This window comes from Bos javanicus, chromosome 28 (genome assembly GCF_032452875.1).
Source record: "Bos javanicus breed banteng chromosome 28, ARS-OSU_banteng_1.0, whole genome shotgun sequence".
In the NCBI taxonomy this organism is placed as follows: domain Eukaryota; kingdom Metazoa; phylum Chordata; class Mammalia; order Artiodactyla; family Bovidae; genus Bos; species Bos javanicus.
Window position 1 is genome coordinate 9,570,273 of NC_083895.1, and position 23,703 is coordinate 9,593,975.

At 40.3% G+C, this 23,703-nt stretch overlaps 1 protein-coding gene across 3 annotated transcripts in view; it reads left to right on the forward strand.

The window, feature by feature from the left end:
* TBCE (tubulin folding cofactor E) overlaps nt 1–23,703 on the forward strand; it is an 89,373-nt gene that overhangs the window by 14,829 nt on the left and 50,841 nt on the right. For 2 of the 3 annotated variants that reach the window (XM_061404871.1, XM_061404873.1), the window contains exon 2: nt 12,675–12,805. In XM_061404871.1, coding sequence (XP_061260855.1) covers nt 12,706–12,805 — 100 coding nt within the window. In that variant the 5' untranslated portion in view covers nt 12,675–12,705. Of the gene's footprint in view, nt 1–519; nt 630–12,674; nt 12,806–23,703 lie in introns of those variants that run through there. The other variant, XM_061404872.1, reaches the window with a different exon arrangement.

Below are 23,703 nucleotides of genomic sequence, written 5' to 3' on the forward strand. Positions count from 1 at the left end.
AGTGTTTATAGGTGACTGTTGTCTTTGGATGACTCGGCAACCTGTCTGCTGATGGGTGGGACTGTGTCCCACTTTTTGGTTGGTTGTCCTGAGGTATCCCAGCAGTGGAGCCTGGGTCTTGCTGCCAAAATGGTGATCTTTGGGAGAGTTCACACTGGTGAGTATTCGTTGGGGCATCTGCAATCAGTTTTTGCCCCCAAGGTGAGCTACTGCCAACCCCTGCTCCCCAGGAGACCTTCTGAGACCTGCAGGTAGGTCTGGCCAAGGCTTCTGTGGAGTCGGTGCTTTGTACTGGGGGTCCCAGTACACGTGAAAGCCTGCACACAGCTGGGAAGACCCAGCACAGCCAAAAAAATTTTTAAAAAGAACTGGGGAAAAAAAAAACCCAAACGCTAGAATTTCATATGAAACCATTTTTGTGAAATAAAGTTATCAAAATACTTTAAAAATGGTAGTATAATAGTATGTGTGTTTGTTTTCTGTTTTGTTCTTGGCCGCTCTGTGCCGCCTGCAGGGTCTCAGTTCCCCAGCCAGGGACTGAACTGGTGCCGCCTGCAGGGGAAGTGCGGAATTGTAACCCCGGGTCTGACAGAGAAGTCCCTTCACTGTGTGTGTGTTTTACTAATATAGTAAGTAACACTCTGGTGGCAGGTGTAATAAATATTATAATTTCAAAGTGGTAATGAATGTAACATTTATTTTGAGATAGCATACCCTTTATTTAGGAAGAGACATTGTGGCAAAGGCTCAGTAACTGAACTTGTGGTCTCAAGGGTCCTTTCTGGGAAGATATATGCAGTACTGTGAATGTCACTAAAACTTGCTGGGATAGGCTTATTATTTGAATGGAAATATATCTTTGTTCAAAACAATCCAACATAAGATTTGTGAGATTGATAGTGTGTATCAGGAAGATACATATACTTGTTTGCAGCCAAGAATATTGGCATTAGAGTGTTAAGCATAAATGAGAAAAGGAGAGAGAGAAAGAAGAGATCTATAGATCATACGATAAGAGGGAGAGTAAGGTTGTTGCTCTCCAGATTGTAAAAGTAGCACAAAAATAAGATAGAGGTGTGATGGACGATTTCAGTGATCTTAAATTCTGGCAGAGATCCTTTCCTTCCTAGGGACAAGACCATTTTTTCTTTTTTTTGAATCACTGCAGATGGTGACTGCAGCTGTGAAATTAAAAGACGCTTACTCCTTGGAAGGAAAGTTATGTCCAACCTAGATAGCATATTCAAAAGCAGAGACATTACTTTGCCAACAAAGGTCCGTCTAGTCAAGGCTATGGTTTTTCCTGTAGTCATGTATGGATGTGAGAGTTGGACTGTGAAGAAGGCTGAGCGCCGAAGAATTGATGCTTTTGAACTGTGGTGTGGGAGAAGATTCTTGCAAGTCCCTTGGACTGCAAGGAGATCCAACCAGTCCATTCTGAAGGAGATCAGCCCTGGGTGTTCTTTGGAAGGAATGATGCTAAAGCTGAAACTCCAGTACTTTGGCCATCTCATGCGAAGAGTTGACTCATTGGAAAAGACTCTGATGCTGGGAGGGATTGGGGGCAGGAGAAGGGGACGACAGAGGATGAGATGGCTGGATGACATCACTGACTCGATGGACGTGAGTCTGAGTGAATTCTGGGAGTTGGTGATGGACAGGGAGGCCTGGCATGCTGCGATTCATGGGGTCGCAAAGAGTTGGACACGACTGAGCAACTGAACTGAACTGAAGTTCTTGGAAAAAACAAAATGAGAGAAAAGATTCCTTTGGTTTGAAATCTCATTGACAAGGAGGAAGAAACAAGTGAAGTAGGAGACCCTGAATGTTGCAGGAAAAGAAACTACTGTTTTTGAGTCTCTCCAGACAAAATGTTGAGTATGGGTATCAGGAAAGTATATTTTAAAAACAGAGAATTACCGTACTTTTAGGATTCAGTGTCCCAGTCAAAGCTGAATCAAAGTTCTATAAAATCTAAAATTTGGGGGTCAAATTTTAAATTATTTTTAAAATTCTAGTAAAATACAGACAATATAAAATTTACCATCTTAACCTTTTTTAAATGTATAGTAGTGTTGCTGCTACTGCTGCTAAGTCACGTCAGTCGTGTCCGACTCTGTGCGACCCCATTGACGGCAGCCCACCACGCTCCCCCATCCCTGGGACTCTCCAGGCAAGAACACTGGAGTGGGTTGCCATTTCCTTCTCCAGTGCATGAAAGTGAAAAGGGAAAGTGAAGTCGCTCAGTCATGTCCGACTCCTAGTGACCCCATGGACTGCAGCCCACCAGGCTCCTCCGTCCATGGGGTTCTCCAGGCAAGAGTACTGGAGTGGGCTGCCATTGCCTTCTCCGTAGCAGTGTTAAGTGTTAAGCTGTGTTAAGTGTTAAATATTAAGTTTATATTATTGGTCAGCTATCAGTACCATCTGTCTTCAGAACACTTTTCATTTTGCCAAATTGAAACTGTCACCATTGAACAACTCATTTCCCTCTTACCACAGCATACGGTAGCCGAGATTCTGCTTTCTGTCTGAAGGTGACTACCCTAGGTACCTCTCTTAAGTGGAATCATATGGTATTTTTCCTTCTGTGACTGGCTTATTTCACTTAGTGTTGTTTTTCTGAGATTCATTCATGTGTCGTGTGGTAGAATTTCCTTCATTTTAAGGCTGAGTAATCCAGTGTGTGTATATACTGTATTTGTTTTATCCATTCCTCCATCAATGGACATTTGAGTTATTTCCACCTTTTGGCTGTTGTGAATAATACTCCTGTGAATATCTGGGTGTGCAGATGTCTGCTTATGTCTCTCCATTCAGTTGTTTTCAAATTATTTTATTTGAGGAATTGTGTAGCATCTCATCATTAAGACCATGCAGAAAACAATTTAGATTTTAAAGCCCAACTAAGAAAAAGATCAATAAACCAATAGGAAATTGACAAAGGATTCTGAACATGCAGTTCACAGAAAAGGAGATCAATATTAATAGATGCTTAGTTCTCCTCATAAGAGGAAATGCAAATAAAATACATATTTCATTTATCAGACTGACAGGTAACTAAAAGGGTGTTAATATTCTGTGAAGGGCAAGGTTGTGATGATATGGGGGCTTATATACAGCTAATGGAGTTATATAGGGTCAGCCTCTAGAAAGGGGCGTTTGTAATCACTTATCAGAATTAAAAATGCACATACCCGTTGACTTAGCAGTACCTATTTTGAGAATGTTTCCTACAGATATTTTTTGCACAGCTGTAAAAGATAAATATATAGGATTAATCCTTGACGTATTGTTTGCAGTAGCAAAAACTTGGGAGTAACCTAAATGTCCATCAGCTTGAAGACTAGTTATATAAATTGTTCAGTTCAGTTCAGTCGCTCAGTCGTGTCCAACTCTTTGCGACCCCATGAATCACAGCACGCCAGGCCTCCCTGTCCATCACCAACTCCCAGAGTTCACTCACACTCACGTCCATCGAGTCAGTGATGCCATCCAGCCATCTCATCCTCTGTCGTCCCCTTCTCCTCCTGCCCCCAATCCCTCCCAGCATCAGAGTCTTTTCCAATGAGTCAAATCTTCGAATGAGGTGGCCAAAGTACTGGAGTTTCAGCTTTAGCATCATTCCTTCCAAAGAAATCCCAGGGCTGATCTCCTTCAGAATGGACTGGTTGGATCTCCTTGCAGTCCAAGGGACTCTCAAGAGTCTTTTCCAACACCACAGTTCAAAAGCATGTTTTATCTATACAAATCCTATGCAGCTATAAAAAATTTAAACGCTCCTGATATGGCTCTGGATAAGTCTGTAGGATGTATTATTGAATGAAAATACAAGGAATAGAATCACACATACAGTATGCCATCATCTGTGTAAAGAAAGAAAAGAATATGTTTGCTTATATGTGCATAAAATATGTATGGAAGTATCTATAAGATACAAATAAAGGTGTTGTCAGTGGTAAGGGAGAATGACTATTCAAAATTTAGGTGAAAAAGATATGCATAGAAAAAAGCAAAGGGGATTACTAAAATAGAGGAAAAGAGAGTTCTAAACCAATGACTTAGACCCTCTAACACACCTCTTAAGAAAAATAGCAGAACCTCAAAATCAACATGTGAAAAAACTTAAAAGCTTTTAGGATTGATTTAGACTAAAAAGTAGTATAAGAAAACCAACTCCTTGGTATAGTAACACATTTCTTTCTTTTTTGTTGCTTTTAGTAATATATTTTTTAAAAACTAAATCTTAAACTATTTTTTGGCTGCGCCACTTAACCTGAAGGCTTAGTTCCCCAACCAGGGATTTAACCTGGGCCCCCAGCAGTTGAAGGTCAGAGGCCTACCCACTGGACTGCCAGGGGTCCAAATCCTAAACATTTTTAGATATATATAAAAAAAGAAAAATGCAATAGTCTTCCTTATCTGTGGAGGTTATGTTCTGAAACAACCAGTGGATTCCTGAAGCTGCAGATAGTACCTCTAATTATAGTGTTTCCCCCTCAAGTTTGTTTATGAATTAGACATGGTAAGAGATTAACAATAATGATAACATAGAACAGTTGTAGTCATATAAAAGTAATAAAAGTTGTGTGAGTATGGTTTCTCAGTCACAAGATATCTTATTACTGTAAAAGTTTAATGCCTTTTTCATTTAAGCACTTACCATGCATGTGGTCAAATTGTCAACATCTGTTGGATCATAGAAAAAGCAAGAGAATTTTAGAAAAACAGCTACTTCTGCTTAATTGACTATGCTAAAGCCTTTGACTGTGTGGATCACAACAAACTCTGGAAAATTCTTAAAAGAGATTGGATACCAGACTACCTTATCTGCCTCCTGAGAAACCTGAATGATGGTCAAGAAGCATTAGAACCAGACCTGGAACAACAGACTGGCTCCAAATTGGGAAAGGACTATGTCAGGTCTGTATATTGTCACGCTGCTTGTTTAGCTTCTATACAGAGTACATCATGTGAAATGCTGGGCTGGACGAAGCACAAGCTGGAATCAAGATTGCCAAGAGAAATATCAATAATCTCAGATGTGCAGCTGACACCACCCTTATGGCAGAAAGTGAAGAAGAACTAAAGAGCCTCTTAATGAAAGTGAAAGAGGAGAATGGAAAAGTTGGTTTAAGGCTCAATATTCAGACAACGAAGATCATGGCATCTGGTCCCATCACTTCACGGCAAATAGATGGGGAAATACTGGAAACAGTGTCAGACTTTATTTTTGGGGGCTCCAAAATCACTGCAGATGGTGACTGCAACCATGAAATTAAAAGACACTTGCTCCTTGGAAGAAAAGCTATGACCAACCTAGACAGCATATTAAAAAGCAGAGACATTACTTTACCAGCAAAAGTCCATCTGGTCAAAGCTATGGTTTTTCCAGTAGTCACGTATGGATGTGAGAGTTGGACTATAAAGAAAGCTGAGTGCCAAAGAATTGATGCTTTTGAACTGTGGTGTTGGAGAAGACCTTGAGAGTCCCTTGGACTGCAAGGAGATCCAACCAGTCCATCGTAAAGGAGATCAGTCCTGAATATTCATTGGAAGGACTGATGTTGAAGCTGAAACTCCAATACTTTGGCCACCTGATGTGAAGAACTGACTCATTGGAAAAGACCCTGATGCTGGGAAAGATTGAAGGCGGAGGAGAAGGGGATGATAGAGGATGAGATAGTTGGATGGCATCCCTGATGCAATGGATGTGAATTTGAGTAGGCTCCAGGAGTTGATGATGGACAGGGAAGCCTGGCGTGCTGCAGTCCATGGGGTCGCAAAGAGTTGGATATGACTGAGGGACTGAATTGAACTGAAGCCTTCTTCCCCATTCCTCCTCTGTTTGATTGACAGGATTATGTCTCCTTACTGACTGTATTTTGATTTCAGTGAAACATTTCACAAAGTTCATGACATTCTTGAATGTGAGGTGGGTAATAAAAAGGCTTGTAAGTGAAAAGTTTTAACTCATGGGTTTCTGTCTTTGGTTAGAGTCTTATATTCTTTTCTGTCTTCGTTTTTACAAAACTACACAGGAGAGAGAGTTAATATGTTGGACTATTTGATGTTTAATATATATGAATGTAAAGTTCTACATTTATAATAATGATATAATGTATTAAATTCCTGCCTCAAACATCAGTTATACAAATACAGAATAGAGAAGGCCTGATTTGAAAGCTCTTGATGAGAATTCCTGAAAAATAAACAAGTAGATTTTCTCTTGGTGTCAGTGATAGTACTTCTTTTTTGACGAATAAATTGGTCATGGCTTTCTAGAATCTTAAGTGTATTTATTTACTTGGAATAATTGTCTCAAGAATTTTTCCTATGAAAATATTTAAGAGGATACTAATAGTTTTAAAAGATATTTTTAGCTGTTTTCTTTGGAATAGTAAATAATAAAAACATAACAATAGAGAAGCAATTAAATTGTGTTATCTACATGTCAAGAGTAAATTAGTTACTATGATTCTGTGGCTGTATAGAAAAATGTTGGCAGAATGTTAAATAGAACAGAAATTATATATCTGTTTCTATTGTAATGAAATTCTGTTTACATGTTAATGAGACTTGAAAGGACTTTTAAAACTATTGAGAACTGCCTTTTAGTGTAATGTAATAATATATGCATGCTCAGTCACTCAGTTGTGGTCGACTCTTTGCAACCCTGTGGAGTATGTCCTCCAGGCTCCTAGGAGTCCATGGGATTTTCCAGCCAAGAATACCGGAGTGGATTGCCATTTCCTATTACAGGGAAGGTAATAATTAAATAGTGAAATTTAAGCATTTTAATTTTATGATCAGAAAGTGATATAGTTTATTTCCTTGCAGTCTTAATAACAAGCAGCAGTCTTTCCCATGAAAAGGAGAAAAAGTGAAATGTAATATTAGGCTATATTATTAGAGGTGTGATGTTCAGACCATTGAACCCACACAGGTCATCACATTTGGAATATGGTTTTCAGTTTTAGGTGTTTTGCTTTTGTTTTTATTGTAGTGTAATTGGTTTACAATGTTGTGTTAGTTTCTGGTGTACAAGTGTTTTCATATTAAGAAAAGAATCTGTAAATGAATCATGGAGGAGATCTTAGAATTCACATGAGGATGGAGGTGGGAATGTTTACCCTGTTAATGGGTTTTAGAAGGTGGGGACAGGAAGAGGAGAAAGGGGAAGTAATAATATAATTGACACCACCCTTATGGCAGAAAGTGAAGAGGAACTAAAAAGCCTCTTGATGAAAGTGAAAGTGGAGAGTGAAAAAGTTGGCTTAAAGCTCAACATTCAGAAAACGAAGATCATGGCATCCAGTCCCATCACTTCATGGGAAATAGATGGGGAAACAGTGGAAACAGTGTCAGACTTTATTTTTCTGGGCTCCAGAATCACTACAGATGGTGACTGCAGCCATGAAATTAAAAGACGCTTACTCCTTGGAAGGAAAGTTATGACCAACCTAGATAGCATATTCAAAAGCAGAGACATTACTTTGCCAACAAAGGTTCATCTAGTCAAGGCTATGGTTTTTCCTGTGGTCACGTATGGATGTGAGAGTTGGACAGTGAAGAAGGCTGAGTGCCGAAGAATTGATGCTTTTGAACTGTGGTGTTGGAGAAGACTCTTGAGAGTCCCTTGGACTGCAAGGAGATCCAACCAGTCCATTCTGAAGGAGATCAGCCCTGGGATTTCTTTGGAAGGAATGATGCTGAAGCTGAAACTCTAGTACTTTGGCCATCTCATGTGAACAGCTGACTCACTGGAAAAGACTCTGATGCTGGGAGGGATTGGGGGCAAGAGGAGAAGGGGCCGACAGAGGATGAGATGGCTGGATGGCATCACTGACTCGATGGACGTGAGTCTGAGTGAACTCCGGGAGTTGGTGATGGATAGGGAGGCCTGGCGTGCTGCGATTCATGGGGTCGCAAAGAGTCAGACACGACTGAGCGACTGATCTGATCAAATATTTAAATGTCAGCTGGAAAAGGGAATAGTTGTTTCTTTTAGCTGCAGAGGGCAGTACTAAAATCAGTGGGTGGAAATAACAGCAAACAGGCTGTGGAGTCCAGGGTGGACCAGTAACTAACATCCAGTGGATCTGACAACAGGATACAGGGACTAACTGGGTGACTGGCCAGAGGGAGAAGAAACCAAGGCGTAGGGCACCAAGACAAGGAGCCAGTCTCTAGTTCCTTCCAGAAGGTCACAGTATAAAGAAACAATTACTAGAAGAGTTAAGAGACTAGACAGGATCATCAAAAATACATAATGCAGGGAATTCTCTGCTGGTCCAGTGGTTAGGAGTTCACACTTTCACTTCTCGTGGCCCAGATTCAATCCCTGATTGGGTAACTAAGATCCCACAAGGTGCAGGATGCTGCCAAAAAAAAAAAAAAAATCATGATGTAGAACCAGTTATTAACTGACCTTGGCTACCATATAACAGATGATCTCGGATCCTTTGGGCACAACGTACAGATGGGAATGAATAGAATTGTTACTAGAGATCAAGTAGAATTGAGCAGGTGAAGGAACTTTAAACTTTTGTAAATTAATTATATGTATTAAAGGAAAATGAGGATGACTTCCTAATGTCTCCTTTCTCACTTCTGCCGTTTATGCCACTTGGTTCCCTAGTCACCAGTTGACCACTGCCCCTTTCTTCTTATCCAGACATCTTGCTGTGAGCGTGATCTATAAAGTGGTCTCCTTAGGCCAAGCCCCATCAAGAACTTCAGACTTATTGTGAGGCTTAGTTGTGAGTGTCTGGGTTTGGATAGCCCGCATGCACTCTAGTTCAAGGAACCAAGATTCGGACTTCTACTTGAACTTCTTGTAGGAATGGTGGTCTATAGTGACCTTACTAGTTTTCTCCTTGGGGACTAGAACTTCACATCAGGGCCCTACCTACTGACTAGACCTCTTAGCTGCATGACTCCACGTGTGTCTGAGCTTGCTAAACCATGGCTTCCCACACCTGCCCTCATCTTCCTGTTGACTTTTCTTCAGATTATCTGAACTGTTTTGCTTCTTCCCACCAATTTGAGGCTCCGGGCTGATTTCCCTTTTGCTTTTCAAACCTGCCAGGCAAGTTTAGATCTAGATGTTGGCTCCTCCTGACTGCCCTGTCCGCCCATGTTTGTCTTTCTTACTTTGCTTTTATTGTTGCCCTTTGATAATCAAACTGTCAAAATTCAGCCTCCCCTCCCCTGTGCCCTTTTTTTTTTTTCTTCTTGCAGTACTTGCCTTATTGCAGTGTGCAGTGTTCTGGAATCAAACACAACATCTCAAGAGGTTTGCCTGTATTTTTTTTTATCATTTATTTATTGTTTTTATTAAATGGAACTATAGTTGTTTTGCAGTGTTGTGTTAATTTCTGCAGTACCACAAGTTGGTTCAGTTACACACACACACACACACACACACACACATATATATATACATGCATTCTTTTTTAAAATATTTTTTTCCATTATGGTTTATCATAGGATATTGAATATAACTCTTTGTGCTATACCAGTAGGACCTTCGGAGAAGGCAATGGCACCCCACTCCAGTACTCTTGCCTGGAAAATCCCATGGATGGAGGAGCCTGGTAGGCTGCAGTCTATGTGGTCGCTAAGAGTCACATACGACTGAGCGACTTCACTTTCACTTTCATGCATTGGCGAAGGAAATGGCAACCCACTCCAGTGTTCTTGCCTGGAGAATCCCAGGGACGGGGAGCCTGGTGGGCTGCCGTCTGTGGGGTCGCACAGAGTCGGACACGACTGAAGTGACTTAGCAGCAGCTTAGCAGCAGTAGGACCTTGTTGTTTATCCATTGTGTATATAAAAACTTAACATCTACTAACCCAAGGATTCTACTCCATCACTCCCCTTGGCCACCACCAACTTGTTCTCTGGGTCTGTGATTCTGTTTCATAGATAAGTTCGTTTATGTCATATTTTAGATTCCACATACAAGTGATATCATGTGGTGTTTATCTTCCTCTTTCTGACTGACTTCACTTAGTATGATAATCTCTTGTTATGATAATCTCATGGATAGTCATCCATGTTGCTGCAAAGGGCATTATTTCCTTCTTTTGGACTGAGTGGTATTCCATTGTGTGTATGCACCACATCTTCTTTATCCATTCATCTGTTCATGGACATTTAGGTTGCTTCCATGTCTTGGCTGTTGTGAACAGCGCTGCTGTGAACACAGGGGTGCATGTAACTTTTTGACATATAGGTTTGTTTGGATGTATGTCCCAGAGCGGGATTGCTGGATCATATGATAATCCTGTTTTTAATTCTCTGAGGAACCTCCATACTGTTTTCCACAGTGACTGCACCAACTTACATTCCCACCAGCAGTGTAGGAGGGTTCCCTTTTCTCCACACCCTCTCCAGCATGTATTATTTGTAGACTTTTTAATGATGATCAGTCTAACAGATGTGAGGTGGTACCTTATTGTAATTTTGACTTGCTTTTCTCTAATAATTAGTGATGTTGAGCATCTTTTCATGTGCTTATTGGCCATGTATTTCTTTGGAGGAATGTCTCTTTAGGTCTTCTGCCCAGATTTTGATTGGGTGGTTTGTTTTTGTTGTTGAGTTTTATGAGCTGTTTGTGTACTTTGGAAATTAAGCCCTTGTTGGTCACATCATTTGCAAATATTTTCTCGCATTCCAAAGGTTGTCTTTGTGTTTTGTTTATGATTTCCTTTGCTGTGCAAAAGCTTGTAAATTTGATTAGGCTCCATTTGTTTATTTTTGCTTTTATTTCTAATGCCTTGGGAGACTGAAAGAAAACATTGGTACAGTTTATGTCAGAGAATGTTTTGTCTCTGATCTCTTGTAGGAGTTCTGTGGTGTCATATCTTATATTTAAGTCTTTAAGCCATTTTGTGTTTATTTCTGTATATGATGAGAGTGTGTGTTCTAACTTCATTGATTCATATGCAGCTGTCCAACTTTCTCAACACCACTTGCAGAGTCAGGGGGAAAAGCCAGAAAGAATAAAAGAAAACCAGGTTTTCCTCAGATTCTTTCTTAGAGGTTTCTTCCCTTTCTCTTTTAAATATTATATTTCCCCAGAGTTCTGTCAGTGATTGCTTTTCTTTTCACCTAGTACACTTCCGATCTCATCCACTGTTATACTGAGGTGATGACTCCCAAATACACAGTTCTAGTGAAAACGTGTCCTTTGAACTAGAGACCTACATCTGTCATGACATTTGATAGACGCCTCAAACAAGTGGTTTTCCCTCCCACACTCGAATCTCCTCTTGTATTACTCATGTTGCTGTTTGGTGCCACCATCTACCCCAGACACTATCTTGTCTTCCTAGTCTTCAATTTTACCATTTCTATCCATTTAATCTCCAGACCCTGTTCTAGCTCTTAACTTTCTCCAAAATCCATACCCTTCTCTCAGGTTTAACTCACTGTACTTATACTCTGAGACAGGAATCATACACGCAGGGTTTACTGGTTGTCACGTGGGGTCCAGCGTTTCAGCCAGCATGTGGTTAGTGCTTAGTATGTGTCAAATGAAAGGGTGGAGGCCAGTGTCTTGGTTCATTCTTTGCTGGTTTTCACCTGAGTTACAGCACTATTTCCCTAACTGGCCCCTCTGCTTTTTACTTCCTTTCAGTGTGCTGTCTATACCACCACTGTGTGACATGTCTAAAATATGACTTTTAAAAATCTGTAAATAATTTAATGTGTATTTCTGAAAGGTAAGGTATTTTAAAAAGCCATAACCACTATGCCATTATCATAGCTAAAAATTTCACAATTATTCTTTGACTTTTTAAATTTTAATTTTTGGCCTCACTGTGCAGCATTCGGGATCTTTAGTTCCTTGACCAGAGATCGAAGCTGTGCCCCCTTCAATGAACGTGTGGAATCCTAACCACTGGTCCAGGGAATTCCCCTTTCCATTTTTCCCCCCAAATAAATTGATTTTTAATTGTTACTGGAGACAATTATTCTTGAATATCATCAGCTATCTAGTCAGCGTTCAAATATTTTCTCATAATTTATTTTGAAAATTATTTACAGTTCTTAAGAGTTCAGGTTCCAAACAATGTTCATACATTGCAATTAGCTGACATCTCTTACATTTCCTTTAATCTTTTTTTTCCCCCCTTCCATCTCTTTCTTTTTTATCTGTTGAAAAAACTGACTTACTGAAGTGGGAGTTGGATCTAGTGATCATTCCTCGAGAGATGATGCTTTTCTCTTGGGTCCCCTATTGTTAGGGTTCTAAATTTGTCATCATATGTGTTCCTTCCTGGCTCTGTGGATTTGTGTGTTTCTACTTCCTGGGCAGAGAATGATGCCTGTGTTGCATGTTTTCTTTCCCTTTTCTCTGTCACCTTGATCCCCCTCTCTTTTCCTTCCCTTCCCATCCTTAGTAAAAGTACACAGTCATGTGATGTGAGCTAACTAGAGTTAAGCAAGGGTTTTTTTTAATGCATTAAATTATCAAAACGGAGAGTAAAGTAAAATCACATTCTGAGAGTCTGGTACATAAACCCTTAGGTTCTTCTCTTCACCAAAATAGGAAGGCTAAATTGGGTAGAAGCATTGACCTAATGAGCATCTGCATACAGTTAAAAAAAATTTTTTTTAAAGAATTTTACTAAGTTCTTGTCAATGTCATGTTTTTTTCCTAGATCTCATATTTTGGATTCTGGCTATGTTATAATGAACAGCACTTCGACATCAGATGTCATTGGTCGGAGAGTTGAAGTTAACGGGGAACATGCAACAGTGCGTTTTTCTGGCCTTGTCCCTCCTGTGGCAGGTAATTTATGACTTTGTGTGTGCGGGTTTATTTTGTAGTTGTTTCTGTTAGGTGTCTCAGTAGAGGTCTGTAATACCAATTTGAGGATGCTAACAACCAAGTTATATATGCTCTGATACAGTTTTACTTCAGTGGTATCCATGACTTAATTTGATTATACACTTATCTAATTATTTAATGTTACTATTTTATATTAAGTCATTCTTAAAATATCTTCAGTGTAAACTTTAAACCATAACAAAACTTGAATTCCCATAATCCTAAGCTCAAAAATGAAGTAATATTTTTGAAATTTCTATTATCGTAAATCCATATGTATGTGTAATTCAAATTGATCTGAATACAATTTGTTTTTACCATTTTTCACTTATGATTTGGTATATATCTATGTTTCTATAGCATTATTTTACTTGTATTTCCTTTTTTATTGAGATAATTAACATTAGTTTCAGGTGTACAATATAATGATTCAGTATTTGTATATGTTGCCTCTTGGCCACCTATAGGTCCTCTTTGCAAATATTTTCTCCCAGTTTGTGTGTTGACATTTCATTTTGTTTATTGTTCCCTTTGCTGTACAAAAGCTTTTGAGTTTAAGTAGGTCCCATTTGTTTATTTTTGTTTTTATTCCCATTATTCTGGGAGACAGATTGAGAAAAGATATTGCTGCCGTTTATGTTGGAGAGTGTTCTGCTTATGTTTTCCTCTAGGAATTTTATGGTACCCAGTCTCACATTTAGATCTTTAATGCATTTTGAGTTTATTTTTGTGTATGATGTTAAAGAATGATCTAATTTCATTTTTTTTTACGTATAGCTGTCCATTTTTGCCGGCACCATTTGTTGAAGAGACTGTCTTTCCAACATTGCGTGTTCTTGCTGTCTTTGTTATAGATTAAGTGACCATAGGTCCATGGGTTTATCTCTGGACTGTCTATCCTGTTCCGTTGATCTATATTTCTGTTTTTGTGCCAGTACCATACTGTTTTGATGACTGTAGCTTTGTAGTATAGTCTTAAATCAGGGAGCCTGGTTCCTCCAGTTCTGTTTTTCTTTCTCAAGATTGCTTTTGCTGTTTGGGATCTTTTGTGTCTCCATACAGATTTTAAGATTATTTTCTAGTTCTGTAGAAAATGCCAGTGGTAATTTGGTAGGGATTGCATTGACTCTGTAGATTGCCTTGGGTAATATGGTCATTTTGACAGTACTGAGTCTTCCAATCCATGAATATGGTTTCCATCGGTTGTGTCTTCTTTGATTTCTTTCATCAGCATCTTAGAGTTTTCCGAGTATAGATCTTTTGTCTCCTTAGGTTTATTCCTTGGTACTTTATTCTTTGTGATAAGATGGTAAGTGAAATTGTTTCTTGAATTTCTCTTTCTGATCTGTCATTGTTAGTGTATAGAAATGGATTTACTTATATTTGGCTTGTGAGATCTCAGGTCCCTGACCAGGGACTGAACCCTAGCCATGGCAGTGAAAGCCCAAAGTCCTAACCACAAGGCCGCCAGAGCACTCCTTTACTTATATTTCTTAATGGTTACATTTAGTGTAGTACATAGTTTGTTTAATCATTCTTCCTTTTTAGACATTAATTTCTAGTTTGTTTTTTTTTTTTACTTTTGTCAATGACAGTAGTATAGTAGACTTATTTGTATGTCTTAGTCAATCAGTCAACAAATATTTAAATGCCTTCTATATATCAGGAAGTGGCTTAAATATATACAAGGTATTCAGTAGTAAATTTACACCAGAGGGTCTCAAAATATGGTCACTAAGGAGTATCAACATCACTTGATCACTTGTTAGCAATGTACATTCTTGGGCCCCACCCCAGAACTACTGAATCAGAAACTCTGGAGTTGGGACCCAGCCATCTGCGTTTAAAGAAGCTCTCCAGGGCATTTTACTAGGTTCATTAAGGTTGAGAACCACTGAACTAGGTAGTTATGGACTCTGCCTTCATGGACCTAAGATTTACCAGAATATTTAGTATGGAGAGGATTTCTTCTCTTGTTTTACTTGGATTATTGGTAAATTGAAAGAGAAAGTAACATTTAATCTTAAAGCCAGCTGATTAGCAACCTTCGAGGCTAATTAAACAGCATTGTGTACCAGTTGCTTTTATATGCTCTCCACTTTGAACAAGAACATTATTACAACTCTAAAATTATAACAGCTCTAGAATATAGATGTTATTTTTACAGATGAAGAGACCAAGACTCAGGTCTCAAAGCTTTCCTGTAAAAAGCTGGCATTTGAAACTGTGCTTTAGAGCCCATACCATTTCTGTTGTATTGCTTCTCAAGACGGTGAATAGTTTACGATACTTGATATATATTGCCAAGTTGCTGTCTGAAAGTAGTGGATCAATGTCCAATTCTTGGAAATTTCGAATGCCCCTGTTCTCTGGGAAGTAGACTGAGATGGAGATTCACATTTAGGAAGTTTACTATTCAAAAATTGTATTAGGCAGTCCTCTTAGAATTGATAGTAATGCAAGGGAAGGGAAGGGAGCTGGATTGGGCAGAGGGAGAAGTTGGGCCATGAGTGTTCTAGTCTTCTATTTATTTTTAATTTTTGTTTATTTTTGGCCATGCTGGGTCTTCATTGCTTCACGTGGGCTTTCTCTAGTTGCAGCAAGCACGGGCGATACCCTTTACTGTGTTGCGTGGCTTCTCATTGCGATGGCTTCTCTTGCTGCAGAGCAGGGACTCTAGGCGAGCGGGCTTAAGTAGTTGTGGCCGTAGGCCCTGGCGCTCAGGCTCAGTAGTTGTGGCACGTGGGCTTAGTGACTCCATGGCACATGGAATCTTCCTGGACCAGGGATCAAACCCGTGTCTCCTGTATTGTCAGATGGATTCTTATCCACTGAGCCAGGAAAGTCCAGGTGCCATGATTATTCTAAACCAAGGATTTATTTGATCTTGTGGGAGAACTCTGAAGATGGGATGGCCCTTCAGAGTCTTTCATAGTTGAGATGTGATGGTCTATCACTGGGTTGTGGCTGCCTTAGGAAGGAGGTGTGCTCTGGGCCAAGGTGTTTTCTCCCAGTGGAGACAATTCTAAAAGAGGGCCTGCAGCTGAGTGCCAACTGCCAAAAGCCAGTACTGCCAGCACCCAGGGGGAATTCATTCCAGTTCCTAAAGGCAGATTGGAGTGGCACCTCACAAATACAGTAAGTTAGGTGGAAGCTATTTAATGGTACTTTAACAATATGAAAGGATGTACATTATTAAGTTGCCTGTGACTTGGACACTTTCTTCATGTATGTATTATCAGGCATTTTTCCCCCAGAAAATTATAATTCTGCCAAGAGGGAGCTTCTGTGTATTTACTTTTTATTAATTATATCATTGTATGCAGCATTTTTTTCCCATTACTTCAGTTGGTGCTACTTTTGGATTTCTTGTAGAACTCATCTCTGGGATAGGTACAAAGATGCAGAGAAATGGAACACAGATTTAGTACTTACTCCTTATTTCACTGGATGTGGCTGTAGGGCTGTTGGACAACTCAATGAGTTAAAAGCTTAAAAGCACTTAGACCAGTTACTGGTGTTTGCTGAGCACCTGGAATAGCCACATCTAGCCCTCTGAGTGCTTATTAGGTGCTCAGTTTGTTTGTTGAATGACGGAATGATCTCTCATCCAGTGATGTTGACAGCATCATCCCTGTTTTCTGGATGAGGACATTGAGGCACAGAAAGGTTAAGTAGACCTGAGCTCACCTGGTTAGGAATTCATGAGGAGTTATTCTGACTCTTAACCCCTGAAGTTGAAGTGTTACTTGCTCAGTCGTATCCTACTCTTTGGGACCCCGGGGACTGTGGCCCCCCAGGCTCCTCTGGTCCACAGAATTCTCCAGGCAAGCATGCTGGAGTGGGTTGCCATTTCCTACACCAGGAGATCTTCCCGACCCAGGGATCAAACCAAGGTCTCCCACATTACAAGCAGATTCTTTACCGTCTAAGCCACTGGGAAGCCCTCCCTGAGCTGAGTAAAATGTGAAAGAAACACAAAGGCAGGGCATATTTGGAGCTGTGAAGGGAGGTGTCAGTTCAGGGGAAGGAATGAACCATGGAGTGGGAATTTGATCTGCTGCTCTGTGCTACTGATTTCTGGGCTCTGTTGTTTTAGGGCTTTATTTGTTTTATCTGCTTTAGGGCTGCAGTGGGCAGAACTGTGAGCTCAGATTCCAACACTCTACACCTGGTTCCCCAGGTGGCAGGGCCGGGAACTCCCGCAGAGGTTCTGGGCAGGGCCTCTAGAGCGACCTGGGCTGATTGCTGAAAGCAGCTCAGCCCCATCTGCCTTGGCTGATCCTCAGTTCCTCCCCAGGCCTCTCCTTCAGGCCATGGTGTTGGGGAGCAGGGGCAGCCTTCACGAATCCTGTTAACATGGAGTCCAGTTAAGTCCAAGGGGGTGGCTCGCACTAGTATCCGCAGGTAAGATCTCCAGGTGGCCCTGCTTGCATCTGGCTGTCATTTAGGGAAATAATCACTGTTCACAAAAAAGAGCTTCACTCCTTTGCTCCAGTCCGTCTCCTGCTAAAGACACAGACTCTGAACATTTAACAAATGGTGGCTTCACAATTTAGAGGAAGAGCCAGGAGGCACCCAGACCCATGGAAGGAGGACGACAGAGCTGAGGGGTCCCCTTCCTCAGTCCACCCGTATCCTCCCCGCCTGCTTGGTCAGGCCGCTTTGTCTGGGGAACTGATTTTGTTTGGCTTGCCGCTGAAACAGGAGCTGAGGGAGGTCCGTTGTCTGCGGCTGGTAGATGGAGACATCTTTGCCTTCCTTTCTTGGGAGAGTCCAGCTTTAGTACTGAGGACGGATGAGGAGGAAGAAGGGTAGGGGGAAAGGAGACTGCTCAGGAGCCAGGGATGTGCTCTCTCCTCAACTCTGAAACCCAGAAGAGTAACGAGGCCCTTGGAAGAGCCCCATGTTCAGCGTGGGTAGTGGCCCTATAGCCCTGTGTGGGGGCCTGGGGGCCCTAATTCCTCTAGCCCCTCATGCCAGGGGACTGGGAGTGATGCCCTTAACCCCGCCCTTCACCTCAGTGTGAACAGCCTTCTCTCAAACTAAGAGTGAGCTCCCTGACCACCCACTTGGGGAGGAATTCATCCCAGCCCCTCTGTGCACTCCCCAGGGTGGTCCTGATGCTCAGAGGGCCACCTTGCAGGCAGCCTTTATTAAACTGTAAAACTCCACAAACTCACTTCACCTCAAGAAAGCAGTGGCTGACAACTTGGGCATCTCACAGATACTGCAAAGTAGAGTACGTGGGCCTCGTGGGGAGTGTCGGATCTTGTGGGACATTCTGGAAGCCTTGCTGCTGTGTTTTCTTTCTCTTTTCTTGGTATTTATTAACATAATATGTGACCATGGTAACAATAGAGGACAGAAAGCCTTATGATGAGAGCAGCTGTGTCCAGCTGTGGGTGTTTCTTGACTCATTGTCTGGTGTGTTTTCTTGGTTAATCCTGCTCATTTCTTCAGTGATGAGACGTTTTCTTCTAGGATACCTTTGATAATTTAACCTTTGCATATTACCTGCTTTCCCCCCGCCCCCCGGTGATCCTTTTGGTTAGATATTGGATTTTCTGGATTTATTCTCTATTTTTCTCCTTACTATTTATTTGTTGGAAAAATTGTCTTGTAAAATTTCCCATATTCTGAATTTTTTAGATTGCATCCCCACGAAGTCATTAATATTTAGTTTTTCTGTCCCATACTTTCCGTGTAGGTTGGTAGTTATATACAGGCTTGATCAGATTCAGGTTTGATATTTTATTTTTTGTGCAGATATTTATGTTGTTGTTTAGTTGCTAAGTCATGTCTGACTCTTTGCGACCCCATGGAGCCCAAGAAAATAAAATCTATCACTGTTTCCACTGTTTCTCCATCTATTTGTCATGAACTGATGGGACCAGATGCCAGGATCTTAAATTTTTGAATGTTGAGTTTTAAGCCAGCTTTGTTACTCTCCTCTTTCACCCTCGTCAAGAAGCTCTTTCGTTTTTCCTCACTGTCTGCCATTAGAGTGGGTATCATCTACATATCTGAGGTTCTTAATGTTTCTCCCGGTAATCTTGTGATTCCAGCTTGTGATTCATCCAGCCTGACACTTTGCATGGTGTACTCTGTAAATAAAGTAACAATATATACAGCCTTGTTGTACTCCTTTCCCAATTTTGAACTAATCTGTTGTTCCATGTCCAGTTCTAACTGTTGCTTTTTGACCTTTATACAGGTTTCTCAGGAGACAGGTAAAGTGGTCTGGTATTCCCATTTCTTTAAGAATTTTCCATAGTTAGTTGTGATCCACACAGTCAAAGGCTTTAGCGTAGGCAATGAAGCAGATGTTTTTCTGGAATTCTCTTGCTTTCTCTATGAGCCAACTAATGTTGGAATTCTCTTGCTTTCTCTATGAGCCAGCTAATGTTGACAATTTGATCTCTGGTTCCTCTGCCTTTTTAAATTCAGCTTGAACATCTGGAAGTTCTTGGCTCATGTACTGCTGAAGCTGTGTGAAATGAGCTCAGTTGTTCGGTAGTTTCAGCATTCTTTGGCACTGCTTTTCTTTGGGATTGGAATGAAAGCTTTTTCCAGTCCTGTGGCCACTGCTGAACTTTCTAAATTTGCTAACATTTTGAGTGCAGCACTTTAACAGCATCATCCTTTAGGATTTTAAATAGCTTAACACGAATTCTATCACCTCCACTAGCTTTGATCATAGTGATGCTTCATAGTGATGCTTCCTAAGGCCCACTTGACTTCACACTCCAGAGTGTCCAGGCTCTAGGTGAGTGACCCCACCATTGTGGTTATCTGAGTCATTAAGACCTTTTTTGTATAGTTCTTCTGTGTATTCTTGCCATCTCTTCTTGATCTCTTCTGCTTTTATTAGGTCCTCACCATTTCTGTCCTTTATCTTGCCCATACTTTCGTGAAATGTTCCCTTAATGCTTCACTGTGCTTCTCTAAAACATAAACACATTTTCTTAAAAACAGTATGTATACTTTAAACTTTAATTTCGATTCATTTTCTCATATTGGTGAATAGAGTTCTTTTAAACCAATAAGTCAGGTTATTAAAAAACTGTGTTCTTATTAACTTCTTGGTTTACAGTCCTTAAAGATACAAGGTGGAGTAGGTACATTCTTTAATATGGATAATCATATAGTCCTTCAAAATTACATATAATCTTTCAGGGCTTCCCTGGTGCCTCAGTTGGTAAAGAATCTGCCTGAAATATGGGGGACCTGGGTTTGATCCCTGGGTTGGGAAGATCCCCTGGAGGAGGGCATGGCAACCCACTCCAGTATTCTTGCCTGGAGAATCCCCATGGACAGAGGAGCCTAGCAGGCTGCAGTCCATGGGGTTGCAAAGAGTTGGACACAACTGAGCCACTAAGCACACACACGTGATCCTTCAACATTACAGGTCCTTTAATCTGCTGTTTATGCCATCAGAATTCTACCCTAGCTTTGTTCTTTTGTAAAAAAAATTATTTTATATTGAAATACAGTTGATTTACATTATTATGTTAATTTCAGGTGTATGGCAAAGTCATTCAGTTATTCATATACATATATCAATTCTTTTTCAGATTCTTTCCGCATATAGGTTATTACAGACTATTGAGTAAAAGTCCCCTGTGCTCTACAGTATCCTTGTTGATTATCTATTTTATATATAGCTGCGTGCATATGTTAATCCCAACCTCCTAATTTATCCCTCCCTACCCACCTTTCCCCTTGAGTAACCATAAGTTGGTTTTCTAAGTCTGTGAGTTTGTTTCTGTTTTGTTAATAAGTTCATTCCTATCATTTTTTGTTTATTTTTTCTTTTTTAAAAATTTTAAATTGGACAATAATTGCTTTACAGTGTTGTGTTGGTTTCTGCGTACAATAATGCAAATCAGCCGTAAGTATATATTGTATCCTCCTCTTCTGGAGCCTCCCTCACACCCCCTCCTATCATTTTTTAGAGTCCCTATATATGCAATATCATATGATATTTGTCTTTCTCTGATTTAAATTTACTTAGTATGATAAGATCTATCCATGTTGCTGTAAATGGCATTATTTCATTGTTTTTTATGGCTGAGGAATATTCCATTTATATATGTTCCATATTTTCTTTACCCATTCCTCTGTTGGTAGACATTTAGGTTGTTTCCATGTCTTAGCTATTGTAAATACTCCTGCAGTGAATATTTGCGTGTATGTATTTTTTTAAACAATTTTTCTGAATTAAAAAATTTTAATTTTATATACTTCTTTTTGGCTGTGCTGGGTTTTCATTGCTGTGCTTGAGCTTTCTCTAGTTGCAGCAAGTGGGGGCTGCTCTCTAGACGCCTTCTCCACAGAAGCCTCTGTGGGGTGAGGCTTCTCATTGCAGTGGTTTCTCTTGTTGTAGATCATGGGCTCTAGGGCCCGAGGGCTGAGTGGTTGTGGCGCACGGGCTTGGTTGCCCTTTGGTATGGGAAATCTTCCCGGAGCAGGGATCTAATCCTTGTCCCCTGCATTGTCAGGCAGGCTCTTAAGCACTGCACCACCAGGAAAGTCCTCATGTATCTTTTTGAATTATGGTTTTCTTCAGATATATGCCTGGGAATGAGATTGTTGGATCACATGGTAAAGCTCTATTTTGAGATCTTCTTTTAAAAAAATTTTTTTTCTGGCTGCCTTATGGGGCTTGCAGGATCTTAGTTCCCCAACCAGGGATTGAACATGGGCCCCAGCGGTGAAAGTGCCCAGTCCTAACCCCTGGATCATGAGGGCAATCTCTATTTTTACTTTTTCAAGGAAACTCCATACTGTTCTCTATAGTGGCTATACCAATTTACATTCCTATCAACAGTGTAGGGAGTTCCTAAAAGGGAACAGGGTTCCCTTTTCTTTACACCCTCTCCAGCATTTGTTTGTAGACTTTTATTTGATGATGGTTATTCTGACCACTGTGAGGTGATACATCATTATAGTTTTGATTTGCATTTCTCTAATAGTTAGCAGTGTCAAGCATCTTCTCATGTGTCTGTTGGCTTTCTGTATGTCATCTTTGGAGACGTGTCTATTTAGATCTTCTGCCCATTTTTCAATTGGCTTGTTTGGGTTTTTTTGTTATTGAGTTGTGTGAGCTATTTGTATATTTTGGAAATTAAGCCCTTGTCAGTTGTACTGTTTGCAAGTAGCTGTGTGGATTTATTTCTGGGCTTTCTATCCTTTTCCATTAATCTGTGTTTGTGTTTTTGTGCCAGTACCATATTGTTTTATTATAGCTTTATAGTATAGTCTGAAGTCTGGGAATCTGATTACTCCAGCTCTATTTTTTTTTTTTTTTGACTCTTCAGGGTCTGTTGTGTTTCCATACAAATCTTAACAGTTTAAAGACCAGAGCTATATTAATACATCTTCTGTTACCCAAACATTATTGACTGGTGATGTTTCAGTATTCACTTGCATAACAAATCTCTGGCCACAGCCATTAGTTTCTGCAAAAATCCCCTAGTCAGTAACGTGTGAAGATTTTTTTGTTCTAGATCTGCAAAAAATGCCACTAGTAATTTAACAGGGGTTGCATTGAATCTGTGGATTACTTTGGATAGTATACTCATTTTGACAATATTGATTCTTCCAGTCCAGGAGCATGGTGTATGTTTCCATCTGTTTCTGTCATCTTTGATTTCTTTCATCAGTCTCTTAACAGTTTTCAGAGTACAGGTCTTCTGCCTCCTTAGGTAGGTTTTTTCCTAGGTATTTTGTTCTTTTTGACACAATGATAAATGAGATTGTTTCCTTACATTTCTCTTTCTGACCTTTCATTGTTAGTGTATAGAAATGCACTATACAGTAGATCCACAAATACAGTAGATTTCTGTATATAATTTTGTATCCTGCAACTTTACCAAATTCATTGGTGAGCTCTAGTAGTTTTCTGGGAGCATCATTAGAATTTTCTTTGCATGGAATCATGTCATCTGCAAACAGTGACAGTTTTACATCTTCTTTTCCAATTTGGATTCCTTTTGTTTCTTCTTCTCTGATTACTATGGCTAGGACTTCCAAAACTGCATTGAATAAAAGTGGTGAGAGTGGACATCCTTGTCTTGTTCCTGATCTTAGAGGAAATGCTTTCCGATTTTCACCATTGAGTATGTTGTTAGCTGTGGGTTTTTCACATGTGGCCTTTACTATGTTGAGGTATGTTCCCTCTGTTCACACTTTCTGGAGAGTTGTTCTCAGAAATAGATGTTGAATTTTGTCAGAAGCTTTTTTTGCATCTGTTAGGATGATAACATGGTTTTTATTCTTCACTTTGTTAATGTGTATCACACTGGTTGACTAGGGGATATTGAAACAGTTCTATCCCTGGAATAATTCCCACTTGATCATGGTGTATGATCCTTTTAGTATATTGTTAGATTCGGTTTGGTGGTATTTTGTTGAGGATTTTGCATCTACGTTCATCAGTGATACTGACCTGGTATTTTCTTTTTGTGTTTGTGATATTCTTGACTAGTTTTCTGTGAGTATAGTTTCAGTGTGTCTGCCCTCTGATGCCCTCTTGCAACACCTACCGTCTTACTTGGGTTTCTCTTACCTTGGGCGTGGGGTATCTCTTCACGGCTGCTCCAGCAAAGTGCAGCCATTGCTCACAGAAAACTAGTTAGTCTAATCACACTAGGACCATAGCCTTGTCTAACTCAAGAAACTAAGCCATGCCTGTGGGGCAACCCAAGATGGGCGGGTCATGGTGGAGCGATCTGACAGAATGTGGTCCACTGGAGAAGGGAATGGCAAACCACTTCATTATTCTTGCCTTGAGAACCCCATGAACAGTATGAAAAGGCAAAATGATAGGATACTGAAAGAGGAACTCCCCAGGT